General features: G+C 35.3%; 1 protein-coding gene across 1 annotated transcript; it reads left to right on the top strand.

The window, feature by feature from the left end:
* Positions 1–12,613: 12,613 nt before the first annotated feature.
* Positions 12,614–20,022, top strand: LOC132280978 (jacalin-related lectin 32-like). The gene is made up of 6 exons (XM_059782722.1): positions 12,614–12,729; positions 16,081–16,123; positions 16,279–16,500; positions 17,132–17,464; positions 18,639–19,247; positions 19,506–20,022. Exons 1-6 carry the CDS (start codon positions 12,614–12,616, stop codon positions 19,788–19,790), a joined length of 1,608 nt encoding a protein of 535 aa, XP_059638705.1. The 3' UTR covers positions 19,791–20,022.
* The last annotated feature ends 1,490 nt before the right edge of the window (positions 20,023–21,512 follow it).

Genomic DNA, 21,512 nt, shown 5'->3' with positions numbered 1-21,512 from the left:
TGAATGGTCTCTGATCCTTTGTTCAATTTTGAAAAATGATTTTGTCACGTGTAGCTTGATAATTGATGGAAACAAATCAGATAGCTTTTTGTATGACTTTATGGCATTATGTACTGCTCTTACATCCAAAAAATGCCTTTATGTACAGCTCTTACATCTGTACTTTTTTGCCACACGAATTTGACTAGATGAATGCTATAAAAGGAATAGACTTGTGGCTTGATGTTCCAAATGCCAAGGAAATCGAATATCTTGCACCAAAAGAAAATACCTTTAATACTTGTCCTGCGTTTGCAATAACATAAGATTTTCCAATTAAATTTTATAAAAGTTACTTATTTATATATATATAATCAAAGGGCATCTAATTTTTTTTTTTTTTTTTTCCTTCTCTTCTTCAAAGTAAGAAGGGTTAAAAGTTAGATTAGTAGATACAAAGAGTTGAAACCAGGCACTTCAAGGCATCTGCACCAAAGGGCATCTAGTTGAATGGTACAACTTTTCTATCTTCAAATAAGAGTGTAGGGGTTCGAACTCCAGTGTGAGTAAAAAGTGTGCGCTACTGTGTGTCTTGCAAAATATTGGTGTACATGCACAACCTTACCTATACAGGCTGAAAGTAGTTTGCCTACACATATAATTAAAATGATACTTGGATGCAATCTATATAATCCCGCCGATAATGTTCTCATTGGAATTGTTACCAAACTTTCAAACTTCTTCATCACATCAATATGTAAAAAATAGAGTAACTTCTCATTACAATTTTACAAGTTAAACTAGTCTATCTTCCGGAGTATCTCGTTTCAATATTTGTCAACGTTACAAATCATAATAAAAGATAGGCTGAACTGAACCACATGTATTGTTGTTTCTTTTTTAATTTATCTCTTCAATTTTTATATATTTTAACAGGTATTATTGGTATATACAATAACATCCAAGGTGGCGGTGGTTACGTTATTGTGCAATCTCTTACATTCCAAGAGAAAAAAAACACAAAAAAATCAAAAATATAAGGATAACGTAGACCCATTGTTTTTTGTTATTTTCCTATAAGGGGATACCAATGCTTTTCACGTATTGTTGCTTTGTCCATTAAGAATTTTGGATTTTTAGAATGATGAGGTTAAAGCATTGTTCAAACATGAATTGGGATGGTCTCGTATCCTTTGCTGTCCTTTGAAAAATGCTTCTGATAATTGATGGAAACAAATCAGGGACCATCTATAGAAGGCTTTAATTATAGACAGCTTAGCTTTCACATTGATGCGTTGTTTGTTTTTGCAACACAAGGAATAGACGTACTTGTTGGAATAATGGTGGTCCAAATGTGGAGAGTGAAAGTCCTCGAGTAGCTAGCTAGCTTGCTCTACAATAACCACAAATAGTTTATCCAAATGCCGCCCGTCCATGCATCTACAATGAGAACTCGAGCTCACTGATCGACACCATTTCATCGTCATTAATTTGGATGTTTGGAATATCTTTCCATCTTTTCTCATGAATCAAACTTTCTTTGATTAATTTGGCTAGCTAAGAAATTTGGAGCATCCCATACAGTACACTCATATTTCTCTAATTGTTCGCTTGAATCAAATTGACTCGTCTTTCTCAACTTGAGAATATTTTCCCCATATTTTGAATTTGGAATAATGGGGATACAAATGCTTTGAGCAGTGATACACATCATGAATAAATTTCATAATTTGAATCTTGTATTACAGGTAATTCTTCTTTATACGTATAAATAAATACACACACACACACACACACACATATATATATATCATTTATTTACTTAGTAACCAACGGGGTTAGTGACCACGCAGTACTAGACCTCTACTTTTTAAAGCGAGGTCAGAAGTTCCTTTTCACAACTATATATATATATATATATATATATATATATATATATATCCCTTTTTGGTAATTTGTTTAAACATGAATCCTTCGTTTGCTTTTGAAAAATGATTTGTCAATTGTATAGTTGATAATTGATGAAACCAAATCAGCTAGCTTCTTCTATTGGACTGATAGGGAAAAATAAACCTAACCTACCTTGACCTAACGATAGAGGCAACTAAATGTTGACTAGCTGCCAGACCTTTTCTATTTTCAAAACGACAATATTTCATTATCAAGGATAACGACTTCTATAAGATAAAAATGATGACATTTCTTATCCAAGATAAGATATCTATGGGATAAGTTCCGTGGGATAAGGATGATGATATTCCCTTATCAAGAATAAGGGAAGTGACCATAAATATGGAGACGACTCAGAAATAAGGTACACACAAAATATTTCCTATGGAGACTTTTTTTTTTACGATAGAAGTTCTTTCTCCGTAAAGCCCCACTAACTTGATCGTCGGAGGGTCAACAGCCGGCACCACACCGATGCTTCACTCAACCGTCTTTGTCTTGCAGGAAACAGTGTCGTACCAAGCCGCAGTGAATTTCAACCCCAACAGCTGGTGCCATCTGTGGGAACGATGATTTCCTTAAATATTGTTTAGTTTGGTATATGCACTTGCGGTCCGGTATGGTTACCGAAGGAACATCGTTGCAAGGATCTGGTCAAAGGGAAGAGTCGGGTGAAAACCTAGACGTCCCAAATGACTAGGAACGGCTTGCAGCGTTAGAACTACAGGTCCAAACTCTAAATCAGGGTATGGACCAGTTGATCCAGCAAAATGCAGTGCTCCTGTAACAACTTGTTCCACCGGTTCAACAGAACTTGCCACGACAAGACCTTTCGAACCCAAACAAAGGTAATGAGAATCTTGAGGAGTGGGATAATCATCCTCCCCAAAATGAGAACGAAGTGGAACAAAGCTAGGTGGGGAACCGACATAAAGAGGTGGTCCACCCATCTCTTCTACGGAGTTCCCGACCCCATCAAGACATAACTGTTATTGAAAAGACAGAGGAGATTTCCCATTTTGACTTAGAGATGCAGGATCTCAAGGTGAAGATGGAGTGTGTGATGCAGGCTATGAAGGGGAAAGGCATTGTAGCCATAGATGGTTTGGTGTAGAAGACCAATTTGCCGTTCAGCCCCTCGATTATGAAGTGCCCCTTGCCAGGCAAATTTAGAATGCCCTCAATTTAGAGTTTCGACGGGACTATAGATCCCCTCGACCACTTGGAGACTTTTCAAGTGCTTATGCACTTGCACGCGATGCCGAATGAGATCATGTGTAGAGCCTTCCCAACAACCCTCAAAGGGTCAGCACGGGTATAGTTCAACCAGCTGAAGCCAGGGACCATCGAAACCTTTGAAGAATTAAGTAAGCACTTTGTGGGCCATTTTATTGCTTGCCAGAGGCATAGAAGGCTGGCTACCTACCTTCTTGAGGTGAAGCAGTAGAAGGGAGAGTCACTGCGAGACTACATTAGTCGTTTCAACATGGAGATGTTACAGGTGGAGGAAGAGGATGACAAGGTGGCCCTAATCGCCTTTATGGAAGGACTCCAAACCTTGAAATTCCTCTTTTCTTTATCAGAGGAACCCCCAGCCAGCACGGCCAAGTTATTAGTCCAAACTCAAAAACATATGAATGCTGAAGATGCTATGACTGCGAGAAAGGGAAAAGAAGGGGATGATAAGAAGGCAGACAAGAAAAGGCCGGCTCTGACAACCAAAGATGAAAAGGAATCCAAGTATAAGAAACCCATGGTCAATCAGAATGAAAGGGAGTCTCGTTATAAGAGCGCAGAGAGGTATGCAAATTATATTTCTTTAAATATACCAATAGATCAAGTTTTCCTACAGATCCATGATGAACCATATCTGAAGTGGCCACCAAAGTTGAAGTCGGATCCGACGAGGAGACCTCATGATAAGTACTATAGGTTCCATAAAGACCATGGGCATACCACAGATGATTGCTTCTACCTTAAGGATTAGATTGAGACTTTGATCCGAATGGGACATATGCGAAGGTTCACTGTGGGGAATGACAGAATCGACACTAATCCACCAAGAGCAGGCCAAGATAACCGCCCCCCTTCCCCCCCGATCAGCAACCAATGGGAGAAATTAGAGTCATAGCCAGGGGAAATCAAGCTCAGCCCGAAAGGCCCATGCCAGGAGAATGTAAAGCTCATCTAAGGTGTGCGAAGTTGGAGTACAGATTCAACATCAAAAAATGCCTCGTCTAGATGGTCCTGTTATCACATTTTCAGATGAAGATATTAAGGACGTGCAACAACCCCATGACGACCCTCTCGTTGTCACCATGATGATCGCTAACTATAGTATTCGGCGGATCATGGTGGATAATAGAAGTTCGGTTGATATCATTTTCCTTGATGCATTTAACAAAATGAAGATTGGTAAGGAGAGACTCAGACCTACTAGATCACCACTGGTGGGATTCTCAGGAGATAAGGTCTATCCTCTAGGAGCGGTCATTCTTCCCGTCACTGCAGGAACCAGCCAAAACAAGTTGCTGTCATGGTAGACTTCCTGATGGTGGATTGTCCATGTGCTTATAATGTCATCCTAGGAAGGACGACCTTAAACTCAATAAGGGCCATTACTTCGACTTATCACCTATTAATGCGCTTCTCCTCGGAGCATGGAATAGCGAACTAAGAGGAGACCAGACCACTGCCAGAGAATGCTATATTGCATCTCTCAAAGAAAAGAAGTAGCAAGAGGCCTTGATTGTCGAAGAAATTGAAAAAAATGAGCAAGACCGAGCCAAGCCAATTGAGGACCTGGTAGAGATATGGCTAAATGACAATGACGTAACAAAAAAGGTGAGAATAGGGTCTCTGCTCCCCTCAGATTTCATGAATATTCTTGTACAGTTCCTCAGACAAAATCAAGATATGTTTGCATGGTTACATAAAGACATGCCTGGTATTAATCCAGCTACGATCGAGCATCAATTAAACACGAATCCAATATTCAAACCTATTCGGCAAAAATGAAGAACATTTGCCGCAGAGAGGAACATGGCCATATCAGAAGAGGTGAACAAGCTTTTTAAAGCTGATTTTATCCAAGAGGTGATTATCCCGACTGGTTAGCTAATGTTGTTTTAGTAAAAAATGCCAATAAAAAATAGAGGTTGTGTATAGACTTTACCGATTTAAATAAGGCATGCCCTAAAGATAGCTTCCCTTTGCCAAGAATCGACATGTTGGTAGAAGGAACGGCTGGCCATGAATTGCTCAGTTTCATGGATCTATATTCAGGGTATAACCAAATCTCAATGCATCCATCATACAGAGAGAAGACCTCTTTCGTCACAGATAGAGGTTTATATTGCTACAAGGTGATGCCTTTTGGGCTCAAAAATGCTGGTGCAACATACTAGCGGCTAGTCAACTTGATGTTCAAGAACCAAATCGGAAGGAATATGGAAGTATATGTGGATGACATGCTCGTAAAAAACTTGAAAGCTCAAAACCACTTAGCTGATCTACAAGAGACATTCCAAGTCCTTAGAAAACACCAAATGAAGCTTAACCCAAGCAAATGTGCCTTTGGTGTATCCTCTGGGAAATTCCTTGGTTACATGGTAAGCAGGAGAGGGATAGAGGCCAACCCCGAGAAAATCCAGGCGATTCTCAGCATGCGGTCTCCAGCATCGACCAAGGAACTCCAACGATTGATTGGAAGAATCGCTGCTCTGAACAGGTTAATTTCTAGGGCAATGGATAGGTGTTTACCTTTTTTTTTTTTTGTGCTCAGGAAAGCTTTTTCATAAACACCTAAGTGTAAGCAAGCTTTTACAGAGCTGAAGGAGTATCTCATTTCAGCACCGTTACTATCACGGGCGATGCAAGGAGAGTAGTTATATTTGTACTTGGCGGTTTCTCCATCGACAGTAAGCTCAGTCTTTGTCCGCGAAGAGGATGGAATCCAGAAATCAATATATTATACTAGTCGTGCATTCAGGGGGGCAGAAGAAAGATACCCAAGGATAGAAAAGTTGGCATTTGCTCTAGTGGTCTCTGTAAGGAAACTCAGGCCTTACTTCCAAGCGCATATAATAATAGTTTTGACAGACCAAACACTTAAGCATGTCCTCTACAAACCTGATACTTTGGGCGACTCATAAAGTGGTCGGTAGAACTTGGAGAGTTTGATATTCAATACAAACCCAGAACGGCCTTAAAAGCCCAGGTACTGGTAGATTTTATAGCAGAATTCACACCAAATGATGAGCACAAGCATGGCTTAAATGAGCAAGAAAAAACTAAATCTACTTGGACATTATATGTGGATGGGTCAGTCAACGCCCGCGCAAGTGGGGCAGGGTTAGTAATTGTCTCCCCAGAGGGGGGACGCATCAAATATGCACTCAGGTTTGGATTTAAGGTAACCAACAATGAGGCGGAATATGAAACCCTCTTGGCAGGCCTCAGGATAGCTAAAGCCTCGGAAGTTGAGCGACTAATAGCGTATACTAATTCTCAACTAATAGCTAGACAAGTCTAGGGGGAATATGAAGCCAAGGATGAGAAGATGAAGACCTGTCTACATAAGATAGAAGATATCAAGGGCAGTTTTAAGAAGTTTTCCATTCATCGGATCCCCCGAGAAGATAATGAGCAGGCAGACGCCTTAGCTCGACTAGCAACCGCAGAGGAAGATAAAGCCATACCTGTAGAACATTTGGATGAGCCTAGCACGGTCCGGGATTGGCCACAAAAAATACACCAAGTGATCCAAGGCATGGAATAGGCAAAACCCATTCTCAGGTATATAGAAAACGAAGAGCTACCCCAAGATCGCATGGAAGCACGAAAGATCAGGATGTGTGCAGCAAAATATTCCCTCATTGATGGGGTTCTCTATAAGAAAGGATTTTCTCTACCCTTCTTACGTTGTGTCTCCACTGATGAGGCAAACTACATTCTAAAAGACATACGGCCTTTGTGGAAACCATGCTGGGGGCAGATCACTTGCGCATAAAGCTATCCGACAAGGATACTTCTAGCCTACTATGCAGAAAGATGCACTTGATTTTGTGAGGAAGTGTGACAAGTGCCAGAGATTCATCAATGTCCCAAAACGACCCGCAGAAGAGTTAACCCCTCTTACAGGGCCGTGGCCTTTTGCCCAATGGGGAACAGACCTCATCGGCCTCTTACCCCCAGGGAAGGGACAAATTAAATACGCAATTGTGGCCATCGATTACTTCACCAAGTGGGGAGAGGTTGAGCTGTTAGCTCATATTGGAGCAAATGAAGTAAAGAAATTTTTCTAGAAGACAATAATCTGCAGGTTCAGAGTACCAAGGGTGATTGTGACAGATAATGGGAATCAGTTTGAAAGTGAGCAGTTCTTGGATTTTTGTAATGAGCTTGGGGTCAAAGTTCATTTCTCTTCTCCTGCCCATCTCCAAGCCAATGGGCAAGTTGAGGTCATGAATAGGACAATACTAAAGATGATCAAGAAACATCTAGAAAAGGCCAAGGGCTTATGGCCTGAACAAATACCTGGAGTTTTATGGGCCTATCGCACTACCGTGAAAACCCCCACTGGGGAGACCCCCTTTAGGTTAGCTTTTGGAAGTGAAGCTGTGATCCCGATAGAAACAAAGGTTGCCACCTTCAAAACCAAGTATTTTGAACTTTAACAGAATAAGATAGGACTACGGTTAAACTTGGACCTGGTAGAAGAAAAAAAAGAGCAGACCCAAGTCAAGGTTGCAGCTTACCAGCGGATGGTATCCAAGTACTACAACGCTCGGGTCAAGCTAAGGAGGTTCGAGCCAGGAGACCTGGTGCTTAGTGAGGTTACCCCGGCTACTAAGGAAAAGGGGGAAGGAAAGTTAGCGTCAACTGGGAGGGCCCCTATCGAGTAACCCAGAGCAACAGACCGGGGGCATATTGGTTAGAGACACTTGGTGGAAACCAACTTCCCCACCTATGGAATGCAGAACATTTGAGGAAATATTACCAGTAGGTACTTATGCCAGGTTATGGTTTTTTATTATCTCACTTTTAAAGTGATAGTATGTTTTTTAGCTTCAATAAAGCGAACCAGCATTCCTTAAATGCTGATGATCGACTGTCGAATTTTATTTTCGATAAGTTTTGTTAATAAAAACATTTATTCGTCTTTATTTTATATTTTTCTACTACTGACGATATTACTATTGAGTTATGAAAGGACTAGTGAAATGTTAAGTCCATTTCTTTATTAAAAGAAATAATTGACATTCCCTTATTGAAGGGACGAGATGGGTGAAGCTCGTAACAACACATTCCTTCAAAAGAAGGAAGGGCTGAGTGAAGCCTGAAAAAGTGTTTGAATATTCCTTTATGTTCAATACCACAAAGGGAGAGCCACATCAATAGAAAAGGAATTCTACATAAAGAAATAATAAGCATGGAACAACATCATACAAGACAAAATGTCAAAAGCAACACAACTATATTCTGAATTAAGAGAAATTAAGGGAGCGACATTCTAAGAAAGCAAAGCAAACTTAAAATATATATATATATATATATATATATATATATATATATATATATATATATATATATATATAACTACTACTATAGAGCTCAATCTTCCTCTTCGCTCTCAGCTAGAATATCATACATAGCAAAATCTATGTCTGGACGATCTTTGCTGACAAGAGCTTTAAACTAGTCAAAACCATCACATCAGGCCTTGCCTATGAGCAATTTGAACTCGTTAGAATTTTTTAAGCTCTCCACGGCAACTACCTTCGTAAGTTCCAACTTATCAAAGTATTCTTTGGTAAGTCTCACTTTCTCATCTTGAAAGCTTAATTTTGCATTAGCCAAGTCATCTTCTTTATTTTTAAGTATAGAAGTAACATCTTCGTATTTAGGCTTGAGGAAAGCTATCTCTAGGGAAAGCTTCTCGTATTCTTTTGCAATGGCAACAGAGTATGTAGTGCCCTATAAATAAATAAATATTGGCAAATAGTTAAAAAAAAAAAAAAAAAGAGAAAGGCAACAGAGTATGTAACATCTTCGTATTTAGGCTTGAGGAAAGCTATCTCTAGGGAAAGCTTCTCGTATTCTTTTGCAATGGCAACAGAGTATGTAGTGCCCTATAAATAAATAAATATTGGCAAATAGTTAAAAAAAAAAGAAAGGGATGCATATGTTAAGAGTAAAGTCTCACCTGGCTAATTAGATGAAGAAATTTTCGTAAAAGCTCAGATGCAGGCAGATTCTGTAATCTGACAATGTCATCTTTTACCACCATTTTATGTAACCTATCATACGCGACATTAGCATTATCAAGAGTCGATTCCCCATGGGCAAAGGTTTGGTTGGTGGAAGTCGACACCGAACCAAAACTGTCGAAACCCGTAGGAACCCCACCAAATTTACTGAAACCTAATAACACTCCAGAGCTTGAAGATCTACTATGATTTTTCTCTCCTACCCTTCGTAATGTTTTGAAAGTATGAGTAGAGGGAAGATTACTTGACCAGACTTGGGCAGGAGCCTTTTACTAAGTTTCTTGCCTACATAAAAAGTAATAAGGAAAATATATAATGAAAGATTAACTAAATCTAGTAAGTTTACATATAGGTACCTTCTTTTTTCTTACCTTTCTCTGAATGGGTGGGTGTTTCAATTGAGCTAGTAGCTCGAACGTACAATTCTAAAGCTTCATCAGTCATAAGATCACTAAAGGTCTTCACTTGGTAAGCAAAGGCATTATCTACATATTTCTCCTCTTGGGCTGAGAGAACTGGTTTGTCCTTAAAGTTTGGAAAAAGGAATTATAAGTTGCAATTCTAAAAAATTAAAAAAAAAAAAAAAAATTATTGTTCAAATAGTGCCTGGGGCCAAAATATATATATATATATATATATATATATGTATATAAGTCTTACCTGCAGGATCTGAATTACTCCAAAAACTTGGAAATTTCCCGTATGCATCAGAAATAAAAAAGAAACGACTCTTCCAACCTTTATTATTTTCAGGAGCTGCAACAATGAGGAATATCTTCTTTGATTTACACTGGAAGTACCAAAAGTTATCCTTTTTCTTCTTGGGATAATATTTTTTTTTTTTTTTTTTTTTGTTCGTAGGGTAAGAAGGGTTAGAAGTTAGATTAGTAGATATAGAGAGTCGAAACCAGGCACTTCAAAATCCACCGGTGGCACTAACCCACTGGGCTATCAAGGCATCTGCACCAAAGGGCATCTAATTGAATGGTATAACTTTTCTATCTTCAAAGAAGAGTGTAGGGGTTCAAACTCGAGTGTGAGTAAAATGTGTGTGCTAGTGTGTTTCTTGCAAAATATTGGTGTACATGCACAACCTTACCTATACAGGCTGAAAGTAGTTTGCCTACACATATAATTAAAATGATACTTGGGTACAATCTATATAATCCAGCCGATAATGTTCTCATTGGAATTGTTACCAAACTTTCAAACTTCTTCATCACATCAATATGTATAAAATAGACTAACTTCTCATTACAATTTTACAAGTTAAACTAGTCTATCTTCCAGAGTATCTCATTTCAATATTTGTCAACATTACTCATCATAAAAATAAAAAAATAAAAAAATAAAAAATAAAAAAAATAGGCTGAACTGAACCACGTGTATTGTTGTTTCTTTTTTAATTTATCTCTTCAATTTTTATATATTTTAACAGGTACTATTGGTATATACAATAACATCCAAGGTGGCGGTGGTTACGTTATTGTTCAATCTCTTACATTCCAAGAGAAAAAAAACACAAAAACTTCAAAAATAGAAGGATAAAGTAGACCCATTGTTTTTTGTTATTTTCCTATAAGGGGATACCAATGCTTTTCACGTTTTGTTGCTTTGTCCATTAAGAATTTTGGATTTTTAGAATTATGAGGTTAAAGCATTGTTCAAACATGAATTGGGATGGTCTCGTATCCTTTGCTGTCCTTTGAAAAATGCTTCTGATAATTGATGGAAACAAATCGGGACCAACTATACAAGCTTTAATTATGAACAGCTTAGCTTTCACATTGATGCGTTGTTTTTTTTTTGCAACACAAGGAATAGACATACTTGTTGGAATAATGGCGGTCCAAATGTGGAGAGTGAAAGTCCTCGAGTAGCTAGCTAGCTTGCTCTACAATGAGAACTCGAGCTCACTGATCGACACCATTTCATCGTCATTAATTTGGATGTTTGGAATATCTTTCCATCTTTTCTCATGAATCAAACTTTCTTTGATTAATTTGGCTAGCTAAGAAATTTGGAGCATCCCATACATTACACTCATATTTCTCTAATTGTTCACTTGAATCCAATTGAATCGTCTTTCTCAACTTGAGAATACTTTCCCCATATTTTGAATTTGGAATAATTGGGATACAAATGCTTTAAGCAGTGATACACATCATGAATAAATTTCATAATTTGAATCTTGTATTACAGGTAATTCTTTTTTATACGTATAAATAAATATACACACACACACACACATATATATATAACATTTATTTACTTAGTAACCAACGGGGTTAGTGACCACGTAATACTAGACCTCTACTTTTTAAACAGAGGTCAGAAGTTCCTTTTCACGACTATATATATATATAGTATTACGTGGTCACTAACCCCGTTGGTTACTAAGTAAAAAGTATATATATATCCCTTTTTGGTAATTTGTTCAAACATGAATCCTTCATTTGCTTTTGAAAAATGATTTTGTCACATGTATAGTTGATAATTGATGGAACCAAATCAGCTAGCTTCTTGTGTTGGACCATCCAAAAAATGGCTTTATGTAAAGCTCTAACATCCATATTTTTTTCGCCACACAAAATTGATTAGCTGAATTCTACAAAAGGAATACAATTTTTGGTACATATGATGCTCCAAATGCCAAGGAAATCGAATATCTTGCTCACTTGCCATACTTTTGCAACAAACAAAATTTCCCAATAAAGTTTTATAAAAGTCACTTATCTATATATATATATATAACCGAAATGTATTTGGTCCAATGGTATAAACTCCTCATCTTCAAAGAAGAGAGAAGGAGTTTGAGCCCGAGTGTGAGGAAAAATGTGTGCAAGTGTGTTTCTTGCAAAATATTTGTGTATGCAAACATAACCAGAGCATGCGGAGATGCTACCGTTGTGTCAAGGCCTCCTCCACCCTTACTATATATATCTTTTTCGAGACGACATTATATATATATATATAGATTTCCTTCCTAGTTGGTAATGTTTGGTTTGTGGCTCAAAATTGCATAAATTAGTTTTGTTTTCTATTTTGGAAGACTGAAATTTGGGAAAGAAATTGTGTCTGTTTCTATTTTCAGAGTTGAAATTGATTTAGAAACTCCTTGTAGACAAGTGTTATAATTCTTGTCTAAAAAGGAATTAAGTTTTCAAAACTTTATAAATAGAGATGGGTTTGGATAGAGAGAGGTAGAAAGAGAAAAGAGATAATTGTAGAGAGAAAAAGTGAGTCGAATTTGTGAGAAGAAAAAAAGCAGGTGGCAACTATTACCGAAGAAAAGTACGTTTGGCAAGTTCGGACGCAATATTTACTCATTTAGCAAGGACTAGGAAAATGTAAGAAATAGGAAAAGATGGAAGATGCAGATTGGGAGAAGAAAATGTAAGAAATAGGAAAAGATGGAAGATGCAGATTGGGAGAAGATCAACTCGAAGGCAATGAGTGCGATTGGATTGACGTTGGCCGGTGATATTGTGTATGATGTGATAGAAGAAGATTCAATAGCAGATATGTGGTAGTAGTTGGAAAATCTATATATGGGAAAGAATCTCATCAACCAGTTAGTCGATCTTGAAGTAAGAGTCGTATTGTTTTAGGAGAAAAAAAGGGGTAAGAATACAAGAACATCTTGGTGAGTTTTACAAAATTATTTGTGATTTATCTGATATTGATGTCAAGTTAAGTGATATGGATAAAACAAAATGTGGTGCGCGGGAACCTAAAAACAAACATTGTATTGAATAACTTGCATACAATCCCACCCATAGTGTTCTCATTGGAATTACTACCAATCTTTCGAACTTCTTCATCATATCAACACGTATAAAATAAAGTAACTTACAGGTTAAACTGATCTATCTTTCGGAGTATCTCATTCTAATATTTCTTAACGTTACTCTTCATGAGCAGCAAGTTGTGACCATATTGATATTTGACTTTAATAATAATAATTTTATAGAACAAAAATACTTGTAAAGTAAGACTTTCCTAAATTACTCACTGATAAATAGAAGTGATCATTATAATCAAAATCAAGAGAGATTATAAAGAAATTTAGGCTGAACCACGTACAATATTTTTTTGCTAAATTATATATTTTTTTTTCCTGTAAATTGAACCACATATATTGTTATTTCTTGTTTAATTTTTCTCTTCAATTTTTATAAATTTTAACAATATTAGAGATACTATTGGTACTATAACAAGCGTGGTGGTGGTGGTTAAATACTCGATAATATCAACTCAAGTGAACTTGCATTTAGTTCTCGTCATTATATTTTTTATTATTTTCTTAGAGATGGGATACAAATGCTTTCCACGTTTTGTTGCTTTGTCCATTAAGAAATTTGGGTTTTTACAATTATGGGGTTGAAACTTTGTTCAAACATGACCACAAATAGCTTATCCAATGCCGGGTCCATGCAATATCTACAATGATAACTCTAGCTCATTTCATTATCATTAAGAAATTAATTTGGATGTATGCAATACTCAGGCTTATATTTTTCCATCTTTTTGTTGGAATAATTAATTCCTACCAACTCACTTTACCAACTCACTCAACGATCGATTATTATTGAGAGTTAAATTCTTCATTCATTACGCACAGCAGAAGCATTATCACATCACATCAATACAAGTTTATATGGAGATAATAATTACACACACCAACACACAAACACAGTATTTTACATGGTTCACCCAACTTTAGGATTACGTCCATGGGAAAGATAGATTTCACTATTATGAATCAAGGAAGAGAATATACAACCACATATAAAAGCCCCACTCACTCAGTCATCATCTCTTTTGAGGCTAAATGTATACACTCAGTAATTAAATATACTCTCCCCTCTCCTTACAACACTCAACCTTAAACCCTTTACATCTTATATCTCTTCTCTCTTCTCTCTATCTCTCTAAAACTCTCACACCCATCTCTATTTATAAAGCCTTCAAACTCAATTCCTTGTTGGATATATATTCCTCAACTTGCTTACAAAGAGTTATTATAATGATCAAAACTCTAAAATAGAAACATAATGGGATACTATTTCCTTCACAAATTTTAGCCTTTCAAAACGAAAAAGGAAACTAATTTTCTGCGCACAAATTTTGAGTCACAAACCCAACACTTTTCACATGAATCAAACTCCTTTAGTTAATTTGGCTAAGAAATTTGGAGCATCCACACTGGTATTTCTCTAATTGTTCACTTGAATCAAATTCACTCGTCTTTCTCAACCTAAGAATATTTTCCCCATATTTTGAATTTAGAATATGGGGATACGAATACTTTTGATGGCTTGCTGGTTTGTCCATCAAGAAATTTGTCCTTTTGTAATTGTTCACACGTCAATTTGGATGGTTTCTTATCCTTTGCTGGCTTTTGAAAAATGGTTTTTTGGACATATATAGTTCATTATTGATGGAAAATAATCCCAAAAAAACTTTCGTATTGGCATGGTAAGGACGTTTACAGCACCCGAACCATCCAGAATGGGTTTATGTACAACTTTCTTGCCACACAAACACGACTTTCTGAATAGAAACTTCCAGATCTCTTGGATTCATTTTTCTAAAAGTGAAAAAAAATTAAATTAAATTTGTTTATTTTTTTTCAAAAATTTTAAATTTGTTTGGCTTGCAAATTCTTAAAACCAATAAATTTAAAAATGTATAATTTAAAATAAAAATATTATGTCTCTCTTTAAATACTATTTTATATATTTAATTTTAAAAAAAAAAAATTCAAATAACTGCACTAATTTGTGAATGGTCCAATACCTTTGAAGTTTACAAATGAACGTGCACTTAAATTTGACACATTTGATTTACTAATTTGTGAATGTTCAAAAAAATTTTCTTAGCACTTGAATGAATGTGTTAATTACAAAGCATAAACACAAGAAATTATTACATGCTCTCTGAGACTATAACCAATCACATAATGACATATTATATAAAAATTTAATAAATTTGACACATTTAATTACACAAGATGGTGACTATTGACACCCAACGACTTTATTTACTATTATTAAGATCATAGTGTGATACCACAAATTTTCTTAATAAGTGCATGACATCACAATTCACACAACTAACTATTTATTGTCGTTTATCTACCATTTTAAACCCATAAATTGCCAACAAAACAGTCTTTCAAACAAATATTACCAACTAAAACACAAGTGTAAGGAAGAAGAATAATCAGCAAACAAATTAACAAAATCTAAAAGCGAACATCCAACTTTTTAAGTATTGTGCGCCTACTTCAGCAAGAGATGTATATATAAAAAATATTAGAACTACTTAAAAAAATATTAATAAATTACATACATTAAATTATGTGTGTGTGTGTGTGTGTATATATTGAGGAGCCAAATTGGGCCCAGTGGCACGTGCCACCCAACCCCTTCAATGGGGCTCCGTTTGCTATATATATCCATGCCATCTCCCTTGTATATCAAGGCAACTCTTTCTAGTAACTGACAGCCTTTCCCATCTCTTCTGTTTTTGGTATGTAAGTATTTTCCATCATCTCCAACCTTTTTCTTTTCTATGTTTGTTTTATTTTTCTCTATTGATCCTCCAAAAGTTAAATATAAGCAGTAATTATATATAGCCAGAGGGTGAGTAAGTAGTTGTTCTTCATATTCAAGTATATATGCTTTTCTTTAGTTGTTGGTGTCGTCACGATAAGCTCCCAAGGATTATTATTTGATTGAACTTATGGAGGCACACCTTCAATATATATACCAAAAATGCCTTTAAATATATTAAAAGGACACAACGTGCTGCCCGAATTAAAAGTGTTGTGACACATTCTGTAATGGGACTTTTGTCTCCAAACTTCTATCAGTTGCAGTTCCACATCCATAAATACTTCACTCTTCATTCCTTTGGTAAGTGGTTCATTAACTAATTAAGGATCCATATTCCTCAGCAATGAATTATGCCTTTCTACTTTTTCTCAAATTGTATACTTGCCCAAATATCACACAGACACACATATATATATGGCTTTTTGATAAATTACTTGAACAACTGCTTTATCTAGAGCTTTAAGGACTCCATGGCGAATAGGCTCCCAGTTGCTTTCGGGCCATTTGGCTTTTATGGACCACCACGTCAGTGGGATGACGGAATCTATAGCACGGTAAGGGAGGTAACTATAGACTCCGGAGAGGACTCAATTTATTCCATCCAAGTTGTATATGATAGTGAAGGAAAGCCGGTAACAGGAAAAAAATATGGTGAAGGCAGCGGAACACTAAAGACGGTAATATATATATATATGAATGAAATCTTCAACTCATGCAAAATTTTGAATTTTTGTTTTTGACATGCCTCTCATTTTTTGTGAAAGCTAGCTAGCTCTGCAACATAAATCTCAAAAAAATAAAATAAAATAAGAACTATACCACATTTGGCAATTCTAATTGTTGAACATACATGAATATGTACCATCTTAAAGACAAGATCCAAATCATATCATATAGAAATAAAGTCAGGGACAACGTAGGCTCAAGGAAATATTACAAATCAATACTTTGTTTCTTACATTTGTCAAATATTTATCGATCTTTCTTAAACAACACTTCGATTAGCATAATATTTTTCAAAGATTTTTATTTTATTTTTTTGACTTTTTTTATTTGAACAATTCAATATTCTTTATTTAAGTTTTAAAAATTGTTTTGTTTTTCTATTATTAATTTATTGTGTTAGTTGTTTGCCGGTATTTGTTGTAATACATAAGTTTATCTTAGTTAATTGAAATCTTACAGGTGAAATTAGACCATCCTACCGAGTACCTCATTTCAATATCTGGTCACTACGGTGTTTGGGTGTCGACTCACGGAAAATAATATCTTGTTGTGAAATCTCTTACAATCGAAAGCAATGTGAAGAAATATGGACCATATGGTAAGCAAGAAGGAACTTATTTTAGAACCCCATTAGGTGCTGGCAAGATTGTTGGATTCTTTGGAAGGTATGGTACTTGTTTGGATGCGATTGGAGCATACATTAAGCCATTCCATGAAATCAACTCAACAACACCTCTTGGTCCATATGGAGGTGCCGGTGGACAGCAGTGGGATGACGGAACCTACAACACAGTAAGGGAACTAATTATATACTCCGGAGTGGATATTGATTCCATTCAAGTTGTCTATGATGATATTGAAGGAAACCCAGTATCTGGGAAAAAGCATGGTGGTGATTATGGACAACCAAATACGGTAATAAATATGTTATATATGTACAATTTGATTTTCAAATCTGCGACTCCCGTACGAATTTATTTGGTTCTATATTTGTCTTGCCTCTAATTTTCTGTGAATACCACCTAGCTTAGACAACATAACATCTAAAAAATATGTGTTGGGTAAAGTAGGTGCCAAAAAAATAACCTCGGTTATATACAGAATGTGCAAATGCCTGGTGTTCAAAGAACAACTACATTTTTAATAATTGAGCAAATAAGGACAATTCTTCAATTTGAAGTCTAAAATACATAAAATGCCCTTAAGAAAAAAAAAAAAAAAAAAAAAAAAAAAAAAAAAAAAAAAAAAAAACTATTATATAAAAAAATGGATTTTTATAAAATAAATAAATAAAAAATTGGGTTTGGTTTTTGGATTTTTACAAAAGTTTTGGGATTTTAATAAAAAAGACTAAAGACTAAAATACCTAAAATGCGCTAAAGGGTATTTCGAAGTTCTAATTAAAAATAATAATAATTTGGTAAAAATTGATGATTGGGTGAACAATTTGCTAAAAAAATTCAAATTATAAGGATTTATATGCACGTACTAAGTAGCACCATGCACTTTTATTTTTCATATTATTGTCTTGTTGCATTGTTAATTGTCATGTTTTTTCCTAGTTGATGATCCTCAAACACCCTGTCACTATTCTTTCGTTTGTCATGTTAGCTAAATTTTTTTTCCTTATCAAGTACACAAGCTGGGGTATTTATATGTGGTATCCAAAGCCAATGCACGGTCATGTTTCTTATAAACTCCCCAGTTATCGTGTATCAAGGCAATTTGAGAGCTTTCATGACTGTCCATTGGGCGGGACTATAACGTGTAAGATCGAACCCCTGGGGTGTTGTATACTTTCTCTTTGTAGACGGTGCTCCTCCCTTGGTCGGCAACCGAAATATTTTGCTAACTACGTCACTACACATAAATGATATACATATATCTTAGAACTCCACAATCCACATTATGAAGCATAGAACTATATATACATATCTTACTATTCAAACCTGTAAATTTGTGACTCAAATTTTGTTTCAACCCGAGTCCCCTTGTGTCCCAGTTTTATCCAATTATTCTAGTCTCTATTATAGTCAAGTTTTGTAATGTGTCAGGAGAAAACACTAAAAGACGAAATATAATGTGAGAGAGACAAGATTGGTGCCCTAAAACTTGTAATCTTTGGTTTATTCACATTGGAAATCCTTTTGCCAATCTTCAATGTGAACCTCACATTTTTCTTTTGTTATTTTTTTATTGTGTGCTCGGTTTGCCAATATTTGTCATACTACCTAAGTTTGTCCTTGTAATTGAAATCTTACAAGTAAAATTAGACTATCCTACTGAGTACCTCCTTTCAATATCCGGGCACTATGGGTACAATGCTAATAAAGTTCTTTTTGTGAGATCTCTTACATTACAAAGCAATATAAAGCAATATGGACCATATGGTACAGAAAATGGAATTCCTTTTATAACCCCATTAGCTGCTGGTAAGATTGTTGGATTCTTCGGAAGGAATGGTACTTCTCGTTTGGTTTTGATTGGAGTACACATTCAGCCATTCCAAACTAATGTTGGTCCATTTGGAACTACTAGTGGACATCTGTGGGATGACGGAACTTACAGCATGGTAAGGGAATTAATTATAAACTCCGAAGAAGAAATTCATTCCATCCAAGTTGTCTATCATCATGATATTGAAGGAAATACAATATTGGGAGCAAAGCATGGTGGTGAAGGCGGAACACCAAACACGGTAATATATTATGTATGTGTGTGTGTCTATATATATATATGCAATTTGACTTTCAAATTTCCTAGCCAAAACTATATTTTTCATTCCAAGCATGGTACAGATTAATCTGACACAAAAGCCAAGGTTATTACAATTAGATTATAATAATAACAAATTTTTTTCTCTTCATTGTTGAGGATTTTAATACTCAATCTTTCATTAATGCAAATATGAGTGTCATGCATACTTACCCTTTTGTTACCAATATAAATTATGTAGGTCAAATTAGACTCAGATGAATTTTTGCTTTCAATTTGGGGTTACTATGGCCAAGTTGGAAACATGGTTGTGATCCGCTCGCTTGGATTTCAAAGCAACAAAAGAAAGCTCGGACCATTTGGTAAGGAGGATGGAGAGAAATTTCAATTCCCATCCACTGGTGGAAAGATCATCGGATTTCATGGAAGATCTCACAACTATCTTACTTCAATTGGAGCATATGTTGCACCATTCCCAAATTTGACACCATCTTTGTCAAGTGAGGATAATCATTCAAATAATTGAACTGCATTTCTATTTGATGCAGTTATAATAATGGATGATCTGTGTTGTCCTTAAAGCTTGGTGAAAGTGATTGAGGCAACACAAACTTGTGTCTGTGCGTGTGACGAGTTATTTTCATGTTGTTTTGTGTTCTTAGCCTGAAAGTTTGAGTTGGTTATGTATTTTGTGGAACTATTTCAATGTAATAATAAGATATTGTACGTGTGTCGTCTCTAGTATTCCTTATAATAAATTGGTGGTTGTACTTGCAAAAGAAGAATTTTGTTGGTTGTGAAAATTTTATGCTCTCTATTTCGTTTAATAAATCATGATCATGTGACATTGGGTCTAATTTTTAGATAGATAGATCATTTAGAAAAACTTTGCTTTAGTCAAGTTTCAAAACTCAGTTTCTAGCCATAATATATTGTCATTCGGCCCCTAAGCATGTGTTAAGCATACCGCTCCTTGGAACCACCTTTGTTTGTGATCTTGGTTCCAATCTTTGTAAGCAGTTGTTGGGGAGAGAAAAAATATATATATTATTTAATATTATTATTATTATTGTTTGATAATTGATGTCGTTTTGTTAAAGTTGTAAGCACACCGAAGAACATGCAAATACCGGAGAAAACTAACTACCATGATTAAAAGGTTACTATAACAATTTGAAAGCGTGAGCATGGAAGACATAAATGCCTAACCATTTTGTGAAAAAAAAAAAAAAAAAAAAAAAAAAATTCTTAATATAACTTTTTTCTTTCTTATTTTAAAATTTTTTATTTTTGTAATATTTATTAGTAGCTGTATTACCTCCAAGAAAAATATATATATTATTTAATATTAATTATTTTTTTGAATAATTCATGTCATTTTGATAAAGTTGTAAACACTCCAAAGAACTTGCAAATACCAGAGAAAACTACCTACCACGGTCAAAAGGTTACTAAAACAACTTTGAAAGCATGTGGAAGGGAGACATAAATGCCTAACCATTTTTGTAAGATAAAATAAATAAATTAAAAATTCTTAATATATATTTTTCTTTTTATTTTTAAATTTTTTATTTTTGTAATATTTATTTGTATCCCACTTAAATCGAGCAAACATGACTAGCAATGACCTAATGAAAATGGAATTTGGATCCTCTTCAATGTAATTCCTCTCCAATCATGAAAAATAGTCTTGTAATTCTTACCTTACAGCTAAAATCTACATTAACTATTTTTTTTATTGACTTCCTCAAAATGGTCCAGTACACTACTTCACCGAATTTGAAATAAATAGAGAATGATTACATAATAAAACTTTATTTTCAAAATAGTCCATCACAAATATTTATTGTGAGTCCCTTTCATTTCATCATAGCTCATATGCATTTTATAGATTGAAAGAATACGATGAAAGTATAGTCACATTGCACATGATGATTTAATGAAATGAGACTCCTTGATCAGTAAACTAACATGTTTCGCTGATATGGTATCTCCTTTTAGGCAAGTTGTGAGATTTTTGTTCAACAAATAAATAGATTTGAAGACTATAAGGGAGAATCTAGAAATTGTCAATGGATGGGCTAATAGTAGTAAAAAAAATTTTGTGTTTTTTTGCTGGCCTAAAATTAGGTATGGTAAATTTTTTTTTTTTTGGTGGGCTCATCCACCCCTGGATCCGTCAGTGACTCTATAAATATGAATCCGGATATAATTGAAGAGAGATAGTGACTATAAATATGGACATATA

The sequence above is a fragment of the Cornus florida genome, unplaced genomic scaffold, assembly GCF_030987335.1.
Source record: "Cornus florida cultivar Cherokee Brave unplaced genomic scaffold, ASM3098733v1 CherokeeBrave_3.0.0_Hap2_Chr11, whole genome shotgun sequence".
In the NCBI taxonomy this organism is placed as follows: Eukaryota; Viridiplantae; Streptophyta; class Magnoliopsida; order Cornales; family Cornaceae; genus Cornus; species Cornus florida.
Note: the sequence above shows the minus strand (reverse complement) of the source record. Positions and strands in the feature narration are given on the sequence as shown.